The 25,029-nt window shown below is 35.8% G+C and overlaps 1 protein-coding gene across 1 annotated transcript in view; it reads left to right on the top strand.

Annotated features, from left to right (window-relative positions):
* KIAA0825 (KIAA0825 ortholog) overlaps window positions 1–25,029 on the top strand; it is a 391,927-nt gene that overhangs the window by 118,455 nt on the left and 248,443 nt on the right. Inside the window, exons 8-13 of the mRNA XM_055312867.1 lie at window positions 379–603; window positions 2,072–2,337; window positions 3,991–4,141; window positions 8,303–8,493; window positions 11,104–11,286; window positions 21,885–21,995. Coding sequence (XP_055168842.1) covers window positions 379–603; window positions 2,072–2,337; window positions 3,991–4,141; window positions 8,303–8,493; window positions 11,104–11,286; window positions 21,885–21,995 — 1,127 coding nt within the window. The remainder of the gene's footprint in view (window positions 1–378; window positions 604–2,071; window positions 2,338–3,990; window positions 4,142–8,302; window positions 8,494–11,103; window positions 11,287–21,884; window positions 21,996–25,029) is intronic.

Here is a 25,029-nt window from a genome sequence, read left to right as displayed (position 1 = left end):
TTAGGCTTTATTAAATATATTGAATTTAAAGGTTGCTTTATGTGATAAATAGTAACTGTAACTTTTAACTCTCATAAAGATAGTTTTATTGAACTATATTTAAGAGATTAAATTTTTGAAAAAAGTTTTTTGATTAAATCCACTGATGAATTAAAATGAAATGCCAGTATATTACTCTGTGTAAAGAATACACATGTTTTTGTATATTGCTTTATTCACTGGGTAATATTTTTCAGGTTGTAAGAATGGCTTTTGCCATTTATCAAAGAATACCTATATTCAGATGCTGAAAGAAAGTAATAATTTTATATCTATAACAATAGGAATACTTGTTGCTGGGTTAAAATTAATATAACTTCATATAAATTTATATTTCAGGCAACTTTACTAGATTTTGCTTGGCGAAGTGTATTTAAAGAAGTGTCTCTTCCCATGGCACATTGTATAACAACAGCAATTGAAGATTTTTCCACAAAAATTCTCCAACAGGAACAGAATGAAAGGTCTTTGGCTGTAACCTATGCTATGAACCTTGTGAATGTCCAGCAAGTTTGGCAAGACAGTCATGTTCCTGAGGAGGATCAACCAAAGAAAATTGCAAAGGCAAGTATCGAATGAAATCCTTTCAAACTGCAGACTGGCATAATGAGTTATTTTTTTTTTTTTTCAGTATAAAACATTGTGGGGCACCTGAGTGGCTCAGTTGGTTGAGCATCTGACCCTTGGTTTGGGCTCAGGGCATGATCTCACAGGTGGTGGGATTGACTCCGGCTGCATCAGGCTCTGTGCTTAGCAGGGAGTCTGCTTGAAAATTCTCTCCCTCTCCCTCTGCCCCCCATTTGCATTCACACACATTCTCTCTCTGTCTCAAATAAATAAAATAAATCTTTTTTAAAAAATCAGTATAAGACATTGCAAAGGTAACCTATAGAAAAATGGTAGTCTCTTGGCAAATACTTGGTATTTAACCGAATACCAGGTTTATTCTCTGGTGTCCCTGGGCCACTGCCAACAAAAAAGGCTGAAACCTGTTGCCAACTTGTTGCTCCATGAGTTTGGGGCCCCTAATGCAGAAACTTCTGTGACTTAATGGGGAGCTGAGGAAACTGCTTATTTGGGCTGTTCCTTTGAATGATTTTGGGAAAAATTTAGTAGGAGTTTGAAGGAGTTACTGTCTTTTATGTGTCTAGGCAACTTTTAAATCTTTGTTTACACACTAACGCACATTCCATTTCGTTAGCATCCGTCTTGCATCTTTATGTGTGCCTTGAGAGTCACAGAGCATATTGAGGAAATAGGAAGTAATTATGCAAATAAATAAATACAGTTATTCAGTGTTAAGCCCACAATGAGTTCAGTAACCTGTGATTAGAATTTTTTAAAAAGAGCATTCATCAAGATGGCCTCCTTATTTGGCTACTGCCACCTGAGGTTCCAGAACATTCCCCTGGGAACACTGTTGGCAAATTGGGAATGCAGGCAAGTTTTGCCTCCCCATCCACCATACTTCCTTTGCCATTAAGAAAGAGTAGATTCATGATAACTACTAGAAAGCCAGGCACATCACTTCTGAAAATTCTGACTCCTTACCAATAAGAAGATGCCATGTGATACTGTTTCTGATGTTTCTAAATTATTTAAATTAAATCGACATACCTTATGTATGTGTGGTGATTAACAAAAAGATACTTTATGAAAATACAGCAAAAATATTAGAATAAGTAAAAAATAATGCAATCATATTAATATCAAGGATACTCACGTTTTCCAAGTTGTATTAACTACAAATAAAGTACTGTCATGTAAAGCTATTTCATGAGTTTTTCATAATGTCTGTCTGGTAAACATAAGGTTTGAAGGTTTATATAGAGAGAAGCATCCTTTTCGCATTTCCTCATTTGACATAAAACGTTTAGCTTTCTATAACATAGAAATTGATTATTATAAAGTCGTATCATTATATTTATGTTTGATGCCAAATTCATTATTTAGGAATTTGGCTCCCCTGTACATAAATTACACGGTGCTGTCAGAGTACAAATAACTCAGTGCTACATTTATTTCTCCCTAGTTTTGTTCTGACATCATGGAAAAACTTGACACAATGCTTCCACTGGCTCTGGCATGCAGAGATGATTCTTTCCAGGAAATTAGAGCAAACTTTGTGGAGGCCTGTTGTAAAGTGGCAACAGCTGTCCTGGCGAGACTGCAAGAGAGAGTCAAGGAGTTTCCTTCCAAAGCACCCCTGAAAAACTTACACACATTGCTCTCCACAGCGGTATATGTCTTCCAGCATTTTACGCAGTATGATAATTTGATGAAAGAAAATACTAAGAAGTGAGTGTCATTTAAATTAAACTGATGGCCATGCTTAAAATAACATGTAATCTTTGGATATCACAGGAGTGAAATTTTGATGATAATATTCGAGGAGAAAATAATAATGAACATGGTGAATTATTGTCATTTGTCTTGACTAGAAAATGTCAAAAAGGTGGAGCAAGGGGTCTGTTAAACCAGATACATAGATTAGTAAGAAAGACCGGGTATTCTTTGTAAAGGCCTATACTCCAGAGACCCATACATTTTCCATATTCTGATCTGGAGCAACTATTTTCTGCATGCTGTTACGATCTGACCAAACAAACCCTCTCCATTTTGTAAGGCACACTGCACTGACTACCCAAGAAAGGAAAACTAGACTTGTTTTTGTTCATTGTATACACAGTTATAAAATACACACTTCTCTCTTTTGTTTCTAAGCAAACAGGATGTTAGGACTTACATAGAGAATAAATGCATTTTCCATCTAAACAAGATATTAAAGTGCACTTGGCTGGCTCAGTGGTTGAGCATCTCCTTTGGCTCAGGGCATGGTTCCAGGGTCCTGGGATCGAGTTCTGAATCGGGCTCTCTGCATGGAGGCTGCTTCTCCCTCTGCCTACGTCTCTGCCTCTGTGTGTCCCTCATGAATAAATAAATAAAATCTTAAAAAAAGAAATAAAACAAGATGTTGGGACTTATATAGAGAATAAATGCATTTTCTTTCTATTCTTTTGACCAATGTAAATGTATTTCAAAACATCCATTTAGTAATAGGCCATCCTTAATATTTGAGCAGAGAGCATCTGGCAATCTTAATTCTCATGTATTAGTAGTCTAAAAAGACTGTATATTTTCTAGAAACAGAATAAAAATGACCACATGGTCTTTCTGGCTTCCCTCATGCCCTAGGAGATAGCACAGCCCCTTGCAAAAGGAACACATGGAGTTGGCTGTCCAGCAAGAGTCCAACAACCTCTTTGGTATTCCTTTGGACTCAGTATTTGTAGTCCTTCAGTTATGAGAGAAAGCATAAGAAAGTGTAATGTAAATAACTAAAGATAAAAGTAAAATAAATTTGGCTTGATGCAAACTATAGCTATGATATTTCTTTAATTCCCGTAAGTAGTCAGATAGGGTGAATCATACTTGAATTTATAAACGAGATGTGCCAGAAATCACTTTATTTCTGTAGAATATTTTAAAACAGTTTATGAGATAATTGACATCTACAAAATTACAATTTTTAAAACAAAAGGAGTGTGTTTATGGGACGTGTGATAGCTTTATAAAAGTTGGTTCTGACAAATGCATGTTGTTCTCTATAATAACGATACCCTAATGCCTAAATAATGCACTGATCTCTAATAATAGGCTTACAAAGAATACTTTTATTTTTGAATGATGTATTGACAATGCAGTTTGTCTCAAGTTGAAGTGCATATTTGTGGAACAGCAGATGTACGTTTTCAAAGGACTTGCAAAACAAAGACCGGCTTTTTTTTTTTTTTTTTCTTTTCGGAAAGTGAATGTGGATGCAGACTTTAGCATTAGGAGGAAATGAATGATTGATATCTAATAATCAAAACCATTTGTAGTACTGGAGATTGTTACCGCCTACTGCACAGGCCTTAAATCTCTGTCTCTTTGATCATTCCCTCTAAACAGACCCGTATTCCTGGTGCCTGTCCAACGATATCAGGAATTCATCAACACTCTACAGTTTCAGGTTACGGACTACTGCGTCAGAGTTTGTGCTACAAGCATTTTACAGGATGCTGAGAGCCACCACTGGGATGGCTACAAAGCTTTTTATGAGGTGTGAAGTTAAGTTTACTATCCCTCCTTTTTACACAAATATGTTTTACTGCCTACCTGCTTTCTGGCTAATTAGAAACATGAGCTTGGCATTACTAACACGCGAAGGCTGTTAGGATAATATTTTTTAAATATTGAATTTGTACTCAGGGAAAACACTTTTTAAAAACCTGAAATAACTACACGTCAGAACTCTCCTTCTGCTTACAAGTAAAAATAACTTAATTTGAGCTGCAGCATGTGCTATATAAGTTGGAATATAACAGGATACAATGAAAAGTCAAAGAGATAATGCCAAAATATTACAACTTTATATTTTTTTCTAAAAGGACCAGTTATAGGTAGTCCTGCACTTTTTTCTTATATATTTCTGTTTTTGATAAATGCCTTTTATTAAGCCACTTTATTCTTTGTATGTATTTTTCTCTCTTCTCGTTGTATGTTCTTCTGAGGGTGTTTTAAGACCCATCTGATCATTTATAGCTTACCTATTTTCATTTAGCCCATGTTTTGAAATTCTAGATTTCTACTGAATTAAAGCCTGATGATTCCCAATGCAACCAAATCCAGGATCAATTAAAATTATTCATCATCAGGCTTCATTAGTTTCCCTTCCCCTAAATCCCATTGATTGTACATAAGCCACAATATTTGAAATTCCTTGAAGTTGATTTCAGGGCAGGGTGAAACATTTATAATATCTTAATAAAATATAATCAGAGTTTTTAAAAAATTCATCAGTCAAGCCTGACTTCATTAGCTCTCCCAATTTATCCTTTCCTCTGGATGGAAGCTTATGATTTTTATTTTTCCTTACTGTCTGAATTGCTATAGAGTACTAGGAAAAACAGAGTGGAGTGTTTATTCAGTGGAGTCACTCTTGTCAACTCCCTGACACCGAAGGTTCCTGTGGCTCTATTTATGCCTGAGTTATTATCATAATAAATGTTGCCATAACAGAGAGAAGTAGCTAAGAAGCTCTTTTAAAGGACTTTTCACTTTCTCTAAGGCCATTTCATCTCTCCTTTAGAGGCCCTTCCCAGATAGTTTTTCTTTCTGCAAGAGCATTCATATAGGGTTTTCCAAACCTGACATACTTCAAACAGCAGTGAGCAGAATGAGAACGAGAAAGTGGTATGGTGCAGCTGGTAGTCTGAGATAAGAATGCAAGTATTGGTCTTCCCCTCTCTTGGCAGCATCACAGCTTCCTTATTTGCCTTGAGGTAAACAGAGAGATTGAAAATGAATCCATCTCCTGTTTCAAACTATTTCAATATGTCAGTGTACTAATGAGCAATTTTATAGGATGTTTTCATTGAGGAACAGGTATCATTTCACTCTATGTCCAACATAGGGGTATTATATTTTCTCTTATGCAAATTGGGAGCCAGAAGAGTTGTACAGTATAAATAAGTAGATGCATTGAGAATCTGTTATTGAAGTTTCCAAGTATTAAAAAAAAACACAACAACAAATTACCATGTAACATGCAGCTCTTAGATCTTATGACAAGGCTTTAGCTTCAAAGACAGAAATAACGAGATAGTTACCCTATGATTACATGGTACTGTAGCTTCCATATACTTACATGGTCAGTAGTTACAATTTAATTGCAGAGTGAGTGGTTGTTATTTATGCTCAGAAAAATAAAGTGATACTGCTATTCTATTTACCAAAAATAAGAAACTTCTAAAAATAGCACAGATTTGAAACTGTTTTGACAACTGGAGTGCTTGACAATGGTTTTATCCCGTTTACTGCACCCTTTTCTTCTCCTCTCTCCATTTATTTCAACTGATTTGTGAGACAGGACTAGTATGTTTTTGGCAGGGCCGTTTTGAGTGGAAAGGAGATGAAATCTGCCTGCCCAGAGGCGAAGGGTGGGATAGAGATCTCAGGGGAGCCTATCACCATGTGCAGAGTGTAGTAAGGAAATAGTGAAAGAATTTACAAGATAGGAAGGAATATTTGCCCGTGTTTTGTGATATCATTTGAGCCCTAGATACATTATTTCCATTTTCTAAGCTGTCAGTTTGAGAGAGTCAAAGAGTTCAGTATCTCTCTGATGAGGTGCTGGTCAGATGGCACAGTGGGTGTTCAGATTACATGTTTAAAATTAAGCTTTTAGTATAGTTGACATCTGCTCAATTTTAGCAACTTGTGTTTTCCAATAGTCAAAGAATAAAGAATTGTCTGTTCAAAGATAATATTGAATGGCTTATATAATAAAGCCCAGCTGCTTGTTTCCTGATACATAATCTAAATAAAAGCTCACATCTGTTTACATTATAGTGGGTCTACAAAAATAACAGATGTTTACTAGCAGAATACTTTTGAAATGACAACAAATAGGGAAACAGGTCAGAAAAATAAATGAATCACATTTAGTTTAATGAAAACCCTCACATACATTACAGTTCTACACACTTTGAAGAGAATTGTGAGAACGATGACCAATTTGGAGTGTTTCTAAGTAAACACAAAGTTTATATTTTAAAAAGTCTCGAAATAACTATTTTTCACTTCCAGGGAAAGAAATCTTCATGCCAAGTTACTTTTATTTTCTCATTTATTGGTAACTATTAAGGAAATTGGTTTTCATTTTGAAAAATGAGAAATAATGTTGGCTGTGTCATTAAAAGCGCCCATCCATTGCCATGGAGAGAGTTAGTGTAAATCATTTGTACTCATCATTACAACAGCTGGGGCAATTTTGCTTTAATTAACATACAACACAAAAATAATAAATAAATAAATAAATAAATAAATAAATAAATAAATAAATAAATATTAACATACAACACAACAAGTATGACAAAATCAAGCTTTCAAACTCCTTTCTTACTTTAGGAAATTTTAAAAAGCATTCTTTATCATACAACAACAACAAAGAAAGTATAAGAAACTCTAATTTTGCTACTTCTACATATATTGCTACAAATAAACATATTCTCACGATTACTGCAAATAATTTAGATAATCAGAGACATTATCAGAAGAATAGAATGTAAGGAAAATACTGATAGGCATATCTGCATGAGAAACTATCAACCTTTGGTATAAAGGAACAGCAGATTTTTTTGGGGGGGTGATATTTGAGAAATATAAGTGGCAGGCAAAGCAGGAATTTTAAGTCTAGGAGGCTTGCTTAGAGATAAAATGTGAAGTTTTACTCATTTAATTTTTGATATAGTAACAATCAGGGTAGTGTTTGAAAAACACATTCTACTCTTCCTATTTAAAGTAGGTTTTTTTTTTTTTTTTTTAATCTGGTTAGAGGAAAATGAGGTCAAGCTACTAGCATACCTCCCTGAGAGCCTGTAACTCATGAATGCTTGTAAATCACTTGAGGCTACCTTCTCATTTCTGCCTGTCCCACTGGCCTAGGCCAATGCTGGGTCTTCCTCTCTGGTCAGGGAAAATTTGGTACCCACAGTAGAGGTCTATAAGGGGTGGAAAGGAAGGAGGATCTGACTCCTTGGAAGTATGAAGTACCATACAAATGCTAAGAAATGATAACATCTGCCTAAGCTTTACAGACTCTTGTAAAATCTGACCACTGTAGTATCTGTTTCTAGCATGGTTATTAAAACTCCGTGAATGAAATAGCCTAATGTAATAGTCTTTAATAGTTCCCCATCCCCTTGGTTTCATGCACGTTGATAAGTATGTGGTATGTAAATTAATGTTTACTCCTGTCATTTCATTATAATGTGAAATCTCAGACATTTATAAGAATGACCTCAAGGATGGTCACAGTCTCAGAAAAATATACATACTTAAATAATTTACATTATTAAAATTTAATTTTAGAGGAACCAGCCAACTATCTTAAACTAGCATGACTCGTTTGGCAACTGTAAAGCTGATTGCATAAAATAAATTTTAAACTCCAGGCTAGGAGTAGGTAAATCAAGATATGCTAGGTTAAAAGCTTGTGGTCTGGGTTTGCACTAGAATATCTGGTCTAGTAATTGAAATAAAACATCTGTTCCTTTGTCAATAAGGATGTTTTACATCTTGTCAAAAATCTTTCTTGGTCATCTTGTGTGTCAGACTTTCCAGCTATTTCCTTTCAGCCTGAACTAATTATGTTCATAGGAAGCAAACTGACATTTTGGAAGATGTGATTCTATTGTTTAATGTGTGGTGGTTTTGCCAGGGGGAAAGATGCTCCTTCTCCCTCCAGATGTGGCATTATTTCTTCTGTGCTCTTCATCACGATCTCTGGACCATTCTGCCCCCTAACTTAGCCCAGGAGATTTTCACAGAAGTGCTGGAGAAATCTTTGGGTCTGCTGGCCTCCAGATATGCTCGAGCCCATCCCAGTTATAAGAGAACTCCACAGATCAGGTAATTGAAGTTGTGAAACCCATTGCTTTTCAAGAAAACTTTTTCATCAACTGGTATAAAGCAGAATGTAATTCTGAATCTCAAGACATAACATAACTCTGTGTATTTAACATGTTTCTAACATCTGAAAGGAAATCGTATTCAACTCTCCTGAGATACTTAAGTGGCAATGTGGAACTTGAATCAAGATAACTTTGCTCTTTTTTCTTCTTAAAATTGTATATAGAACCCACTTGTTTCTCAAAAAATGATTCAAGATGTATCACAATCTAAGTCATTTATATACAAAGGTTATTAAATAAGATAAAAGAGGGAGATTGAGAATGAATTGGATGAAATGGAGAAAAAAGCAGCAGTGCTGTGATGGGGCAGTTAATCTGACTTTGAAATTCTAGGCAACCAGGGGATTTTAGTTTTTCTTTTTATTATTAAGCCTTTAAACAGTGTAGTTAATCTTCATAAGAAAACTCCTTTGTCTAATAATTTTTCTCCTTGATATATTCTAATTCTTTTTCTCCTTTATTTTTTCTTTTCTTTCCATTATATATTACTAAAAATCAGTTCAATAAAATATGAAATCACACTAAAAAATATATATATGAAATCACAGAAAATTAGGAGCTGGGTATTAAGGACTAAACTATAGCCCAGGTCTATGAGGCATGTAGGCGATGACCGTTACAAAAATGTGCTTATGAGACAATGACGGTCCATACAAAGAAAGGTTTTTTGTTTTAAAAATATTCTCACTGATGTGATTAAGATCTGTCTTTTAGGTATGAAAAGTTTTTTTCAGATATGTAATAGGAGGAACCTAAAGACACCAGAGCCTTTTTTCTTTTTTTTCTGGCAGTAGGAATCATTTCCTGATCATGTTCTTATAAAGCATGCTGCATTTGAAGGGTATTTAGGTCCTGCTACAGTGTTTCATAAATATGGTCTTTTGCAAAGACTGTTTTGAATTACTGACCAAGCATTTTTTTTCAATCATTGAACTCAGAAGAATAGATGGAAAGTTTTTTTTCTGAGAGCAAAGGGTACCTTCATTCTTTTCCTATGTAGCTTAAATCATTTTTGACTATGAGGTGGCAAGTCATTATGAGATGTTTGTGAAATCAGATTTGCTGGGTAGTATATTTAATTAACTGTACTATGGAGACTTTTGGTTTTGTTTTCTGGGTGGTTACATAAAAATGCCATGAAAAGCTAGAGTTGGGATCCCTGGGTGGCGCAGTGGTTTGGCGCCTGCCTTTGGCCCGGGGCGCGATCCTGGAGACCCGGGGTCGAGTCCCACGTCAGGCTCCCTGCATGGAGCCTGCTTCTCCCTCTGCCTGTGCCTCTGCCTCTCTGTCTCTCTCTCTGTGTGACTATCATGAATAAATAAATAAAATCTTTAAAAAAAAAAAAAAAGAAAGAAAAGCTAGAGTTATTCTAGCTTTTTAAAAAGTAAAATAAAAATAAAATAAATAAAATTTAAAAATAAAAAGTAAAATAAATAATTTTATTTGAATGGTTAATACTAAACCACTGTTACTGTGAAAGTCAGACTATGTATGTATGTGTGTGTGTGTACATATATCTTGGATTTGTAATTGTTGAACTATTAGAGCAAATGGATGCAAATACTGCAGTTAAAAGTTCTTAAAGGTGATTATTGATGTTTTTGGTATTCTAGTGGCCTCCAACTGCCCGATGACCAAAACCATATATATTATGCAATATATGTAATATGTGTTACATGTCACTAGTATATGTCTAAACTTATTTTATATAGATATAATAAATTTGAAGCCAAAGTGTCATTTTAAAAGATCTTCAAACTTTGTTTTCTTATCACTTCATGATTTCCATCATCTATCTCTTCAACACTGAATTTAAAAGAAAAAAAAAAGAGGAAATTTACTGAGGTTTTTACAATTCAGTCATATACCAAAATAATCTTTAAACAGATCTTTGGGTCTCTGATAAAACACAGGAGAGAGAGAAATTAAATGAGTGTATTAATAAGAAGATCACAAAATACAACAAAGTTTCCACAAATTTATTCAATGCTGAAAATTTTGGAAACTATAAGCTTCTCCATTTGTGCTTTTGGTCTCATTTTTTTTCTTCCTCTCCCATTTGCTGGGGAAACATGTTATCCAAACTTGTAACTTTCTTTTGACAGCCTGTGCTTGGATAAGGAGAATTGTTCTCCTATCAAAATTTTACCTATCATATACATGTGGGTAATGGCAAATTTTCTTTTAATCTGGCTCCTCTTTTGCTGGACATAATATCAAGGAAATTCTCTTGAGCTTCTTGAACAGTATCCTGATGATGTGATATAAATATTTAAAAAAAAAGTAAGTAAGAAAAGCACTCCTAAAATACTTTAGTATTATAGAGAGACCTCATTATTCCTAAAGATAATGGTATATGAGCCACCTATCACCTGGAAACTCAAACACTAAGCTTTGATGCTTTCTATCTGCCTTTCTAAAGCTCTGGTATCTAACCAAATACTTTTCTATTCTTACATATGTTTAATATAAGAGATATGAATGATAGTATATATACCAAGCAGAAAAACAGTTTTGCTTAACATAATTTTCTTTTTCTTTCCAATAGACTTGATGTCACGACAATTTTAATATGCACTGAGACTATGTTATGGTCAGTTTGCACATCTGTACAGAAGCTTTTGAATCCTCATGAGTATATAGATGATAAAATTTTTAAAATTCATACCCATTGTAATAATCTGTTCACAACATTAGTCATTTTGACTTCACCTTTAACTGAATTATATCAGTAAGTATCAAACATATTTTCTTTTTAGCTATTATGATATGTAAATAATGTGACTTAAAGTTATTTTCATACTACTTAATGAATTGTGTGAAGTAGCAAGTAGAAATATTTTGAAGTGCATTTTTTATATTGTGAATTGGGCCGTTTTACAAAATGAACTAATATTGTGTTAAATCTCTATTGGTCAATCTTATTCAGATGCTAAGACCCCAGAAGGATCAGGATTATCTTGAACTTCACTATTTGAGTTGTTTAAATGTTTTATTAATGGATTGGTTATTTTAATCATAGTTTGATACTTCATGAAGAAGAAAATCATATCTAATGGCTTTTTGCTCTTTTAAAAATATTTCTTTAGTTTTAAAGTTATATGAAGTAATTTGTTGTAATAGAAAAAAAATTAAAAGTTGATACTAAAATATCCCCAAATCTAGAAGAAACCTAATGTTTCCACACCGTCAGTTAATCTGCCATGCATTTCCATTTTTAGTATTAGGCCGAGCTAGTAAGGACAACTGGCAGGAGGAATAAGTAATTGCACTTTTGTTTTCTATTTACTTATTTCTTTTTTAAGGAAACTCTATGCCCAACATGAGGTTTGAACTCATGACCTCATGAACAAGAGTCATGTGCTCTACTGACTGAGTCAGCCCAGTGCCCCAGTAATTGCATTTTTTGTAAAAAGGAGATTGAATTTTATTGACTACAATGTAAGAGAGCAGCAGGCATAAGAGGAAAGGACAGACTGTCTGCCAGGAGGCAGTGGGGGGAAGATGGGGGCTATAGTTATGAAGAGGAGTGAGGAGATAATGGAATATATGAAATTTTCCTTTTTTAGCACCTGTGCTGGATTGTAAGTAGCCCATTGGTCAGCTAGGGCCTATAGACTTTTTTTTTTTTTGGTGGGGGGTGTCATTTATTGAGTGTGTTTGCATTCAGCCCAGGGTCACTGTGGGCTCTTTTACCTTACCACAGTTTCCTTCACTCAAGCCTGTTGCCTAACATTGTCCTCCACATTCCCCAATGACAGATCTTTGGTATTGGGGTGGAAGTCTCATCCTGAGTAGCTGCTTCGTGCTGGATGAGGGCACACTGTTCCTACCTAAAGTTGTTGGTCTGTCAAAGGTTCTTTGTAGGTATAGACCACAGCATGGTATTATATTCACTTGGCAACAGGTGATTTGAGTGAAAATCCCTGGTAGCTAGGTCCATGGGATTTAGGGGGAGGGGATCCTGTCAAACCATCATCTGTACAGAATGGTTGGACTCACTCCAACACATGGGGACATTTTTTGCCTGTAGATCAAGATGGCATCTTGATCCAGAGAAACAAAGGGAAAAAGGGGAGCCCAAAACAAACAAGGTGGCTGAGAGTCAGCCAGTGTCAGGAGAGGGTCCCAACTGAGTTATAACATGTGTGGATCTTCCCTGCTTGAGCTGCCCCTGCCAATTGTGCTACAGGTTGGGGAGGAAGTAGGAGAGGAATTGGGGGGGGCGGGGGTGGGTACAGTCATAGGCATGGAAACCCAACCTGTACACCATGGACTTTTAGACCACACTAAGGAGCCACCCTGGCCAGAGATCTGTGGTGTGAGGACTACAAGGGTTACACAGCAGAAGGGCCAAAATAGAAAGGAAAGGGATGAAAGAGTCCTCTCAAAGGGCAAGAAGAACTAGTTCCTCCTGGAGCTTCAGATCCTCACAGACGAATATCCTCTGCTGGAGGTCCTCAGTTCCTCAAGGAGCACTGCAGTTGGTCCACAGAGGGAAGAGTCCTGAGAAATTCCCAGAGAATCCAGGGAAAGTCCCAGGCCAGCAGAGGTTCTGGATGAGAGCTACCAAACATGGTGACCCTATCAGGTGAAGGCTGGTGATATGGGAGGGTGGAGTGTTGGGGGAGGGGGTGAAGGAATTCACCCCAACGTAGAACAAAACGATAGAAGTTTATTAAAACACTGCAAGGGAGCAGCGGGTGGGACAGCAAAAAGAGAAGACTCAGCAACTACATTTTTAAAATGTTGGAAGATTATACACACTAAATAAGATTTAGGGAGATTAAAATTTTTAAACTACTTTTCTGGTTTATTTCATTTGAATCGTAATCTTATAGAAGAGGTTAAAGTAGATCTTATCATAAAACAATAATACAATTTTGTTTAAGGTCTCCTCCAAAATAGTGACTTTATCTTGAAAGACTAGATAATTACATATTCTTAGTTTCTTGGATAGGAAAAATTATGCGTATTTCTATTTCTTAGGATAAATTAGGAAAGTATTCCTTTCTGGAAGAATCTGGTAAGAGAAAAATCTTGATTTTCAGTAAATTTTGAGACTTTTGTGTTAGAAATTCTACAAGTAATTAACAAGTTTGATTTCAATTTCCCTATAATTTTCACCCACTCTTTGACTTTCAACAAACCCATTGTTTATAGATTGTTTTTTCTGGCAACCCTACCGTTTAGAACTAATTTTAGAAATGGAGAATTCTTTCAGGAAGGGGAAGAAATAGTGAGATAAACTGCCATAAGTTTGGGATTATATGCATAATAGCTCATAATCATAAAAAGCTCAAGGTCTGAAGCACATAATAAATCCTAGTAAACTCAACTGATTTACCATAGATGAAAAAAATTGCTATGCTCTTAGTTCAACGGGTCATTTCATCTGAGAGGAAGGCCCTGTGAAAATCAGGAACAAAGTTGACAAATTTCATGGATTGGTCATGGTGAGCAATATTGAATTTCATGGTTTGTCACAGATGAATAGAAAAATTTTAACCCCCCAATGCATTTGTAAAACAAATAAATTATTATCAAAGATTGCATATTTTAATAATAATAATGTAACATACCTTCATTATTGTTAACCCATGGCCTTTTGATACATTTTTTAACAACTATGCAAGTACTCAAATCTCTGTGATTTGTGCATTAGATATTGCACTGTAACCTCATTCAACAAATTTAAATTGCTAATTTCAACCAGGATTACAGAACATTTTACACCAAGCACTGTCTCTGGTTTTTCTTAATATAAAACATAGATTGCTACATTGCTTTGAAATATGAACAAAAAGTCTAGATACTTCCTCCTTAATATTTTTCAATGTATATAAATTTTCACAAATTGTATCCATTCATGTTGACTTAAATTTTACGATTGCTTTTCTAGCATATCAGTACAATCTTTAAAATATATTTTGCTTTATATTGACAAAGGAAATCTACAGGGCAGCATGTTCTTCACCAAGTAGGAAAAAACTGTATATGTGTTTCAAGGAACTTGTTAACTTATTTAGCTTCTTTTCACAGCCAGGGTATGAAATTGTCACATTATTAGTATTTAGGGGGAAAAATGTATCTATATTTCACATTTAAAAAATTAAACTGTATGCTTTGAGGAATTGATGAAAAAGTAGCAATCAGATGTTGCTAGTATTGAATTTTTTATAAACTGTACCTGACATTTGTCACTACATGAGATATGCCTTTTTAGAAGGTAGACTGCCTTTCTTCCAAGTAGTTCTGACAGATAAACTGAATGTATTTTCCTTTCTGAGTTTAGCGTAGGACCACTAAATCCCAGGGCAGGAATACCTGATTTTAAAATCTTTTCAGGAAGAATAAAACCTGTTTGCAAAAATGTGTGTTCTCTTTCAACTCTCCTTTGTAGATTTCTGTTAGAATGTTATAAAAGGAGTACTTTAAGTTTGTCCTCCAGGGAAAGAGACCTGCTGAAACATGAAATATTCACCATGTATTTTCCAAAATGCCTATTGCTTGTAGATCTTCCATAAAGGCAGTTAAACTGCATATTGAGAAGTGTGCTCGGTCCACGTTCATATACATACCCAAACATGGTTTCATATGGTGCATTTTGCTTGTGTAGAATGTTAATTTTAGTTTCTATAGAGCAAATTAAAATATAATTCTTAGATTTTTAGGTAAATGCAATTTAGTTTCAATTTAACCTATGTCGTTGTGTCTCCAGCCCCTGTGATTGATCGTAAGGATTAAGCACAAGGGTTACAGCAGCAAGCAAGATAAATATCTGCCGTTGAGTAAAGTCTAGCACAATTTCTAATGTGAAGCTTAAATTTATTTACATACACATAGCCACTATCCTCAGTGTCACAGCATTTAATAACATAGAAGAATGAATTTCAGTACAAGTGTCCACACACCAGGCAAAGGCTAAAGTCATCAGATATGGGCCAGAATATTGACCATTAGGCCAGGGAACAGCAGATCTATCTTGGGATCCACTTGGTATCACTAACATGGCTTCAAATAACTAAATTCCAAAGTGTTTCAAAATATGCTGGGTCTATAGTTTGGTTTCAAACCAACACTGAGTATTTTGAGGTTATGGTCTTAGCCTATTTATTTACTTATTTATTTTATACTATTTCTGTCCCTCACAAAGCAGAGTATGGACTAAAATTTTATTTTTCATACCTCAAGAATGTCTGGCATTCTTTGAAAATAGGCAGTTCCTCAAAACCTTGAGCACAGAGTATGCTTCTGTAAAATATTGATCATATGGTCATATGACCCAGTGGTTTCACTCTTAGGTATGTACCTAAAGGAAGTAAAAATGTATGTCAGTACAAAGATTTATATACAAACAGCATGTTTAATAATAGCACAGAGTGAAAAGAACCCAAATGCTCATCAACTGGTGAGTGGATAAACAAAATGTAACATATCCATAGAGTGGAATATTATTTAGCCATAAAAAACTATGGCGTGCTGACAGATGCCCCTACCTCAGGACTGAACCTCAAAAGCATTATGTGAAGTAAAAAAAAAAAAAAAAATGCTAGACAAAAGAGAATATATATTGTACGGTTCACTTTACTAGAAATTTCCAAAATAAGCAATAAGAGATAGAAAGTAGATAAGTGGTGGCCAGAGGCCGAGAGGAGGGGAGAATGGCTAGTACTTGCTAATGAGTACAAGATTTCTTTTGAGAGTAGTGAAAATGTTATAAAATGAGATAGTGGTGAAGGTTACGCAATTCTGAATATAGTAGAAACCACTTAGTTGTAAACTTAAAATGAGTAAATTTTGTGGCATATGAATTAGGTATCTTAATAAAGCTGTTAAGAATGAACATACTGACTAAAAATACAAATTTAAATAATTAACATGTAGAAATAAGTGGTCAAATGCAAAATAATTCAGAAAGTGAAGTTGGTTGTTTTAACCATCTCGTTTAGAGTAAATGACCTCCCTTTGTCCACTTCCTCTACACGTTGCTTTTGAGGAAAATATGTATTTGTTTTTAAACCTAAAATCAAACAACCTTATGTATGATTCTAATAACCTAAAGCACAGGCGAAAGGCTAGTCGGTACCTTTGGAGAAGGCCCGTCCCCTGAATCTTTGACTCGCTGCTTCCCACTCTATCCTCTGTGATCAAGTCTTGTTCCACCTCACCACCGTATGTCCTGCTCTCTGTCTGCCCTTTGGCTGTATCCCACCCATGACTGCTTTTCACAGATGGTCCCTGAAATTCAACCTCTTTTCCACTAAGCAAGGTCTGACAATACCATCTATTCATTCTTTTTTTTAAACCAGTGTCTGCTATGTACCTACAGTTAGTCCAAGCATTGTGGCCATCATTTTCTGACCTCAGAGTTATTTTCATCATGCTCTCAAGCCAGGGGGGCAGGAGAAATGTGGAAAGCCATATTTTCTTCTGAGTGTCTTACTTTAATTTCTCTCATTTAATGACATTCGGGCAACTGTTTATAGTCCCAGGGGTAATGCCAGTTTATGGAAGCAAAACAATGACTTAGAATTGTGTTTAAAATAGTGAAGTAGATTGAGTTTGGTTATTCTTATTGGTGGTTGCAATTTTAGGGATATCAGAAAGACTGGCATGTCCCCATGGTCTCAGGTATTCCAGCACTGTCTCAGGAGTTCAATTCCAAACCACTTCTACTTTTTCTCAAGTTGGGGTCTTCTCTTGGTATTTTAATTTCTTGAGCACCCTCTGTGACTTAGGCTTCTTGTAGACACAGAAGTGAGGCGTCTGGCCTGGCCCCTCTGTCCCTTGGAACTCACAACCTTCAGCTGTCTCAATTCCATCCTGAAGGTTTGTTCCATTAGCATCATATTATGAGACACAGTTCTCCTGGGAGGGCAGCCAACAGCAGGGTGAGACACAAGAGAAGCATAAAACCCAGCTAACTCTTTTTAGCTTATCAGTTATTCTCACTTGTGACGTGCGTTGGATTTCTTTCTAGCAGCAGCTGGCTACATAAGCCCAAAAAGTCAATCAGTTTTGTTAATGAAGAAAGGAAGGCAGGCAGCATACTTGTACATCAGAGAACCACAAGAGACTGAATCTGGGGCAGAGGGCCCAAGTGGCATGCTGTGATGAGCGCAGAGGCTGTAGGATGTTAGTGAACGGGAAGGGGCAAGGGTCAGCCGATGTTGGAGGAAGGGCAAAGGCAAGGAATTCCCCCAAATTCATTTTTTTTTCCCTTAAGCGAAACCATCTTTACAGTTTGCTAATTTGGAAATGTGAAGAAATGTGTTCTGCTTCAACCTGTGGACAATTACTTATTTTTAAAAGAGTATTTAAATTTGCTACATCAAAATTCTTTTATGTCTTGTGGAAAATATAATTCTGTGGCTCTTCCAATTGTATTTTATTCTCCACTATGAATTATTTAGAGCATCCTCTCTTTTAAGTGTATACCAAAACATCATTAGAGGTTATCTAATAGCCAGCTCATCATTTCATTCCCCCAATGAGGCTTGTGGGCCAATTTTCACCCTGTTATACTCTCCAGAATAATGACACTAATTTGGGATCTTGCTGTGGAATTAAATGCTTATACAGATCCCACCCCCTCTGAGACCATAAACATCTGCCATAACATTTCTTATAGCCAAATAACCCCACTATTACCGGGATGATTGAGAAACAATGAGTGGAATAAAAGAGTTTAGGTACTGGCAGAAAGGTTCTGGGAAATACTGTATCGCCAGTAGTCTGTAGTCTAAGAAATTTTGGCACCGTTCCAAATAGCCATTCCATTATTATTAGGTTCTCCATTATTTTTTCTAATCTCAAGGATGAAACTGTGACTAGGTGACCATTTAGACTGTGAGATAGTTGTAGACTTAAGAAATATTTGCCAACTGTTGTTATCATACTGATAATATCTCACATATGTTGGCCCCTTATTATGTACATGCACTTTGCTGGTCCTTTATGTGTATTATCTCAGTCAGCATCACACTGACCATGTGAGGTTGATTATTATTATTATTCCCATTTTACAAAGGAGAAAACTGAAGCTGAATAAATTGTCAAGTAACATTACACATCCCATAAAGAGGCCACCCAAGATACAAACTCATTCTGTCTGGCTCCAGAGCTCTTGCATGTGCCTATGCACTGCCTCTGAAGAATCTTCAGGGACCTTACCCTTGTGTATGAAGCAGGCAGCAAAAAGTAAATGTAAAAGGATCAGAGGCAGAGTTAAGTCCTAAGAAGAAACAAAGCAAAATAAGGACACAGAGATGGATGAGGTGGTAAGACGAGAAATATCTTAGACAGGTTGGTCAGGAAAGACTTATTACGACGTTTTGAGGTAGAGCAGTCTAGAGAACCAGGTGAACATGACAGAGGGTACATCCTAGCTAAGGTATTCATTCTTGGAGAAATGAACTGCCCCTGCCCCTCAGTTAACTAGAGAAATCGTGCTTCATGCAAAGGGCTCAACAAAGTATGTGGCAAATTAGGCAGAGGCTAGGATACCACAGCCTCCAGTGGTATCCTCCAAATTGTTCCCTCCCTATGGCCTCCCATCAAGCCCTTCATCTCTTATCTCATTCTGTTCCTGCAGCCTGATTTCCTTTGAGATCTCTCTTCCTACCTCTCTAGCTAGTGCATGTCCCTTGTCTCTACCCTCACTCACTTGGCCTGTCTGTCTGGAATTTGGAACACTGCTGGCAAAGTCACTTAGTTGGCCTTTTGTACAATGTGACAACTCTGTTCTTTGTCCTGCCTCTGGGTGGCTTTCTCTTCCATCCTCCTCCACTTTAGCCAAAATTTCCACTTTGCCCCATTCCACTGTTGGTTGCCCTGTACTTAGACCACCATGAATGTTAACTTCTCATTTCCATTTTTAATAATTATCTCAATCCTTACTCACCTGTAATTCTTTGACAGTCAATGTGTCTCTCTTTCCAGCCAAAGCAGATTTTTTCACCTGAGCTCTTGATCACATCCACCTCCTACTCAACTGGCCATACTCTTCTAAATATTCTTTCTGTCTTCTGGTTCTTTCCCCCAAAGTCTCCTTTATATTAAAAGGATATTCTTTCTCTATTATTGTATGTCCCTTCTAAAACATAGTTTGCACTCATTGTCTCCACTTTGACACCCGTCCTTCAATGCATTACAACTGCCCTCATCATGCCAAACCAACACGGGCCAGGTCATCCATGCCTATCCAGTCACTAACTCCAATTTTTGTCCCTCCATTCAATTACCTTCTCTACAACTTTTATCACTATTGGTCCCATTTCTCTTCCCTTGGTTTCCCTAACATCACCTTGTCCTGGATCTTTGCCTACATCTTGGATTATTACTTCTTGGTTTCATTTGAGTGCTTCACTTTCTCACCTCACCCTTTAAATGTTGGTGTGTTCCACAGCTCTGTTCTTAACCATCTTTTCCTCTTACACCCTTTCTTTGGGTGAATTCATCCATTCCCATAGGTTTGCCAATATGGTAATGACTTCCACAGCAATATCTTCCACTCACATATCTCCTGTATATGCTACATTGGCAAATCCAAATTTCTTCTGGATGTCTCTCTTTGGATGTACTTCAATGCCTGCAGCTCCCTCAACATATCTGAAACTATGCTGCAAGTCCTCCCAGGTTTCTGTTAACCCATAACTCTTCTCCTTTCTACCTTCTCCTTTTAGCCATCTCCAACCCCATGTTTTAGAGAATGAATATTGTTAATTCTGTTAATTTTATGTTTATGTTCTTTATACTTGCCTCATACTTACTCTCTCCTCTGCTTTTTACTTTGGTTTAGGATGTTGTCTTCCTCTGTTTGTTCTACTGAAGTATCATCTTATTATCCCCCTTCCTCCAACCTTGATCCCTCCAAATTCCTCCACACTATTACACAAGTGATTTTTCTAAAATATAAAATAGCTGATAAAACTCCCATGCTATAAACTCTCCAGTGATTCCTCATTGCTGACACAAAGTTCAGATTCCTTATAAAAGCATATTGTGGTATCCTGACCTAAGCTTCTGCTTAGTTCACACAGTGTAATGTAGGGATTGGAAACATGACAGCCTCATTTTGAAGTCTATTTAGGAAATTTTGTTCTTTCTGAAATTCAGGAAGAAAAAAATGACTTTGAAGGAAGAGATACATTAAAAGTCTAAAAAATATCAGTGTATTTAATTAGTAGGTGTTCTATGTGGCAAGACAAACTGGGGAGAGACAGGTCATATTTGGGAAATGTGAGAATACAAGAAGCAAGATATGGAATGAAAGGGTCAGAATGTGTTTTCAAAGTGGAATTCTGTTCTTCATATTATTTAAAATATGCTGTTGCTCCTGTATTATATATAAAGAGAGATAGTGCCACAAACAATTCCATTTCTAAAATGTTCCCAGTTGTTACTCTTAACTCCATGTAGGCAAATATAGTCTCCTGTTGTGATAAAAATTTTATTAGCCAAGCTACCTACTAAAGATTTTATGTAGCAAATTCTTTCTTATTACCTCAAGATTTATTGTTGAATTTGGGCCAACCTAGAAAAATGTTATAGTCACTTCTCCAAAGATAATTGTAGACCAGATATTCTGGCCAAATTGTTTAAATTTTGAAATCATAGTCATATATTTTATAATTAAATTCTTCTTTATAAGCCCTCTGTAGGCTCCTAGGAGCGTACAAAATTAATTATAAATTCTCATTAATTGTTTAGTATTTACAAGTCACTTTAAAGAATAAAGAGAGGTAACTTTATGCTAAACATTTTTACATTAATGAAGCAAATGTGACAAAATATTGATATTTATTGGATCCAGGTTGAAGAGGGTAATATAAATGATATTCACTGTCCTATTCTTTATTCATTTATTTTTTACATATTTTATAACAGGAGATTTTGCATAATAGTGATATTGTCTTACTTTTCCGAGTGTAAGGATTGCTGTATAGGGGCCCTGAATTACCTATTAACATAGATCCCAAGTGGATGGTTGTGTTATCCATTCTAGCACAATACCATTTTGTGTAAAATCGTTAACTTCAAGGAGTGCCTGGGTAGGTAAGTCAATTAAGCAATCGACTCTTGATTTCAAGTCAAGTCATAATCTTAGAGTCATGAGATTAAGCCTGGGGCTCCCTGCTGAACATGGAGTCTACTTAAGATTCTCTCTCTGCTCCTCCCCAATCACACATGCTCTCTCTGTTTAAAACAAACAAACAACAACAAAAAGCCATTAACTTGGAATACTCAGTGAAAATAAAAAGTTTTGATGGTTTTCATGGTTAATGTTTCCTGTGTATTCTGAAATAGTTATTTTATTTCCCCCAGGACTTTCCAGCATGGGTTGGATGATACTGCTTCGGATTCCATAAAACCGTTTTTCAAGCAACCATTACATTGGTTTTCTTGCATATCACATTTCTATCCTTCTTTACTCAGGTGAGAACCTCTAAACACTACACTATGTATAATTCTATGATCCCTCTAAAGTTTACTAGAAACTTTTATCCATGGAGATAAATGTATCTCACAAAAAGAACTTACAAATTTTTATAATACACAGGTAAGTCAAAAGTATTACTTCTCTTTTTATTAGCACAAGAATCCAATATACAAGCTTTATAATCATTCTGCTAACTTATATCTTTCCTGATGTAATGGAAAAATGTGAATTTTTGGAATTTAGTTCTATTTTAGCTAATTGCATAGCCATTTTAAAATTCATCTTTCTTGATCTATGACTAGGGATTTGACAGTCCTCCAACTAATTATCAAAAAACGACAGCAAAACTGGATAATTCATGTAACTAACTAGGGCCTTAGGTAAAAGTTGAGAGAGAAGAAACTTTAAAAATTATGAATAGTGTCTTTCACTTTTATTATTTAATTAACAGCATTTAAACATAAGAAAAATCATTTAAAGCATGAAATATACTTGCAGAATAATCTGATGACATTTTGTGGCATTATATAGAATGTCAGTTTGATTCTTTGCTGAATATATCATTGGAAAGTACCTTTCCTTGGTATCTGTGAATAAATATATCATGTATAGCTGAAGGAGATACTGTTAATCTCCATATATTCTTGATTCATCTTGGAAATACACTAGCAGTGATTTCCCTCTCTAAATTGACTGTCTCTCACTCTTGAGGAATGAGTCCTACCCATAAATACAGAGTGTGTAAACCTCATCTACAAAATCTCCATAAACACAGCAAATAAATCCTGTTTACCTATTAAGTCGCTGTCTCTATATAGGAAATGGGGAATCTGAGATCAGTGACACATAGACCCTACCTTTGAGAACCTTAGTATATTGTTGTTACTTTATCTACAAATAACACATCTTCACCATCTCTGATGAATTCCTTATGATTGATTTCTAGAAACGGAATACCTTCAGTACCCTGTCATCTCAGTACCCAGCAGCTTGCATGTCAATAGACTCATGTCATCGAGAATTAAATAGCTGACTTTCTAATACTCATTATTGAAAAAATAAATTAAACAATTGAATCTTTTATAGTGTGAATTAAACAAACAAAAAATCTGTGTCATTTTTATGAGTTCCCAAGCTTCTCAACCTATTTTTTCTCCATGTTATCAGAGTGGTTTTAATCTATTAGTATTAGTACTTTCATCTTAATCTAAAACCATTGAGATTATCCCCACTTAGGCATTGCTTTTGTAAGACTTCCACCTTCAGGTTTGTTCAGCCTTACCTAGAAGCTTGGAAAGTCAGCATGGGAATGGGTTTATCTTTCACATAGCTGCTTCTTGTGTTTAACTCCTTTCTCTCTTCCATGCCTATAGCAAGCCTAAATGTAATAAGACTTTTCTTTCTTTCTGCTTCTGTGTAGTAATCAATCTCCACTATTATCCTAACACAAATATTAGAACATGGCAGTCACTACTCAACTTTAATAGAAATGAAGTTTGGTACAAGCTTTCTGGAGGACAGTTTAGGAACCTGTGTCAAAAACCTTGCAGATATTATTCCTCTTTATCCAGAAACTTCATTTCTAGGAATCAATCATAAAGGAATTTATCAGAGCAGCTGGTGAAACTTTATATGTGAGGCTATCCATTGAAACATTATTTGTGAAAGAAAAAAATGGAAATAAATGTCTCACAGTATAGAATTAGGCAAGTCAAATATGGGATGGTCATATGACACATTATTGTGGAGTCATTAAAAGGGTTGATTTTGAAAAATATTAAATGACAAATAATTAATGATTTATAGTTAAAGGGAAGCTACAGTTAGTCATTATCACATCCTCAAAACCAGCCCAGTTTTTCTCACAAAAACTGTGTACCAGGGATCCCTGGGTGGCACAGCGGTTTGGCGCCTGCCTTTGGCCCAGGGCGCGATCCTGGAGACCCGGGATCAAATCCCACATTGGGCTCCCGGTGCATGGAGCCTACTTCTCCCTCTGCCTATGTCTCTGCCTCTCTCTCTCTGTGACTATCATAAAATTAAAAAAAAAAAAAAACAACTGTGTACCAGACATTCTAGATGCTTCATGTATATTATCTCTTTTAAATATCACACCAATCTGTAGGCCACCTATTTCTGGGCTTCTTTCATGGAGAGTAAAGTGACGTGTAGGTGGCAAGTTTCTGAAGAGAACCATGCTGGGAGGCAGACTCAGAACCTAGGCTTGTCTGCTTCCAAAGCTCTAGCCCCTGACAACTACAACTTCACCTGTCAGTGGGAGAACAGATGTTCAGAATGATATTAATAGATGTGCATAAAAAATCTAGAATTATCAGTTATTTGTTATGTAAAGTCTCTTCTTATGTACTAATGTATTGGTACATATGGACTAATCTCTGGTGTTTATCTCCAACAGAGGGATTTAGTATGTGGATTCCTCAAGCTTGCTGGATATGAGATCCATGTTTCTTAGGGGAGGAACAGTTATTGGAAAGTGGAACACAAATGAAAGTGTTGAACTATGCCATACTAGTTTACATATAGCATTTAAAAATATGTATAGAAAAACAAAATTGAAAGGATATATGCTGGGGAGCTTATTGTTTTTATCTTTGTATGGTAGGATTACAAACAACTTTAATATTTTTCATGTATCATTTGCTATGTTTTCTGAATTTCATATAATGAAAACTATGTAATTTTACAGATCATTTTGACTTGAGATGGGATTATAGCCTGATAAACTCATCACAAGTTGAAAATATTTTTCAGTCAAAAATGCATTTAATGTACCTACCCTACCAAAACAGCTTAGCCTCACCTACCTTAAATGTACCCCAGCTACTCGCATTAGCCTTTAATTGGACAAAATCATCTAATACAAAACCTATTTTATAATAAAGTGCTGCATATATCATGTAATATCTTGACTCCTGTACTGAAAGTGAGTAACAGAATGGCTGTATGGGTACAGAGTAGTTGTAATAGTATGAGTGTTTACCCTCACATGGCTCCTGGAGCTGCGCCTTG

This window comes from Nyctereutes procyonoides, unplaced genomic scaffold, assembly GCF_905146905.1.
Source record: "Nyctereutes procyonoides isolate TBG_1078 unplaced genomic scaffold, NYPRO_anot_genome, whole genome shotgun sequence".
NCBI classification, from domain to species: domain Eukaryota; kingdom Metazoa; phylum Chordata; class Mammalia; order Carnivora; family Canidae; genus Nyctereutes; species Nyctereutes procyonoides.
The sequence above is the reverse complement of the archived record's forward strand: the minus strand, read 5'-3'. Positions and strand labels throughout refer to the sequence as shown.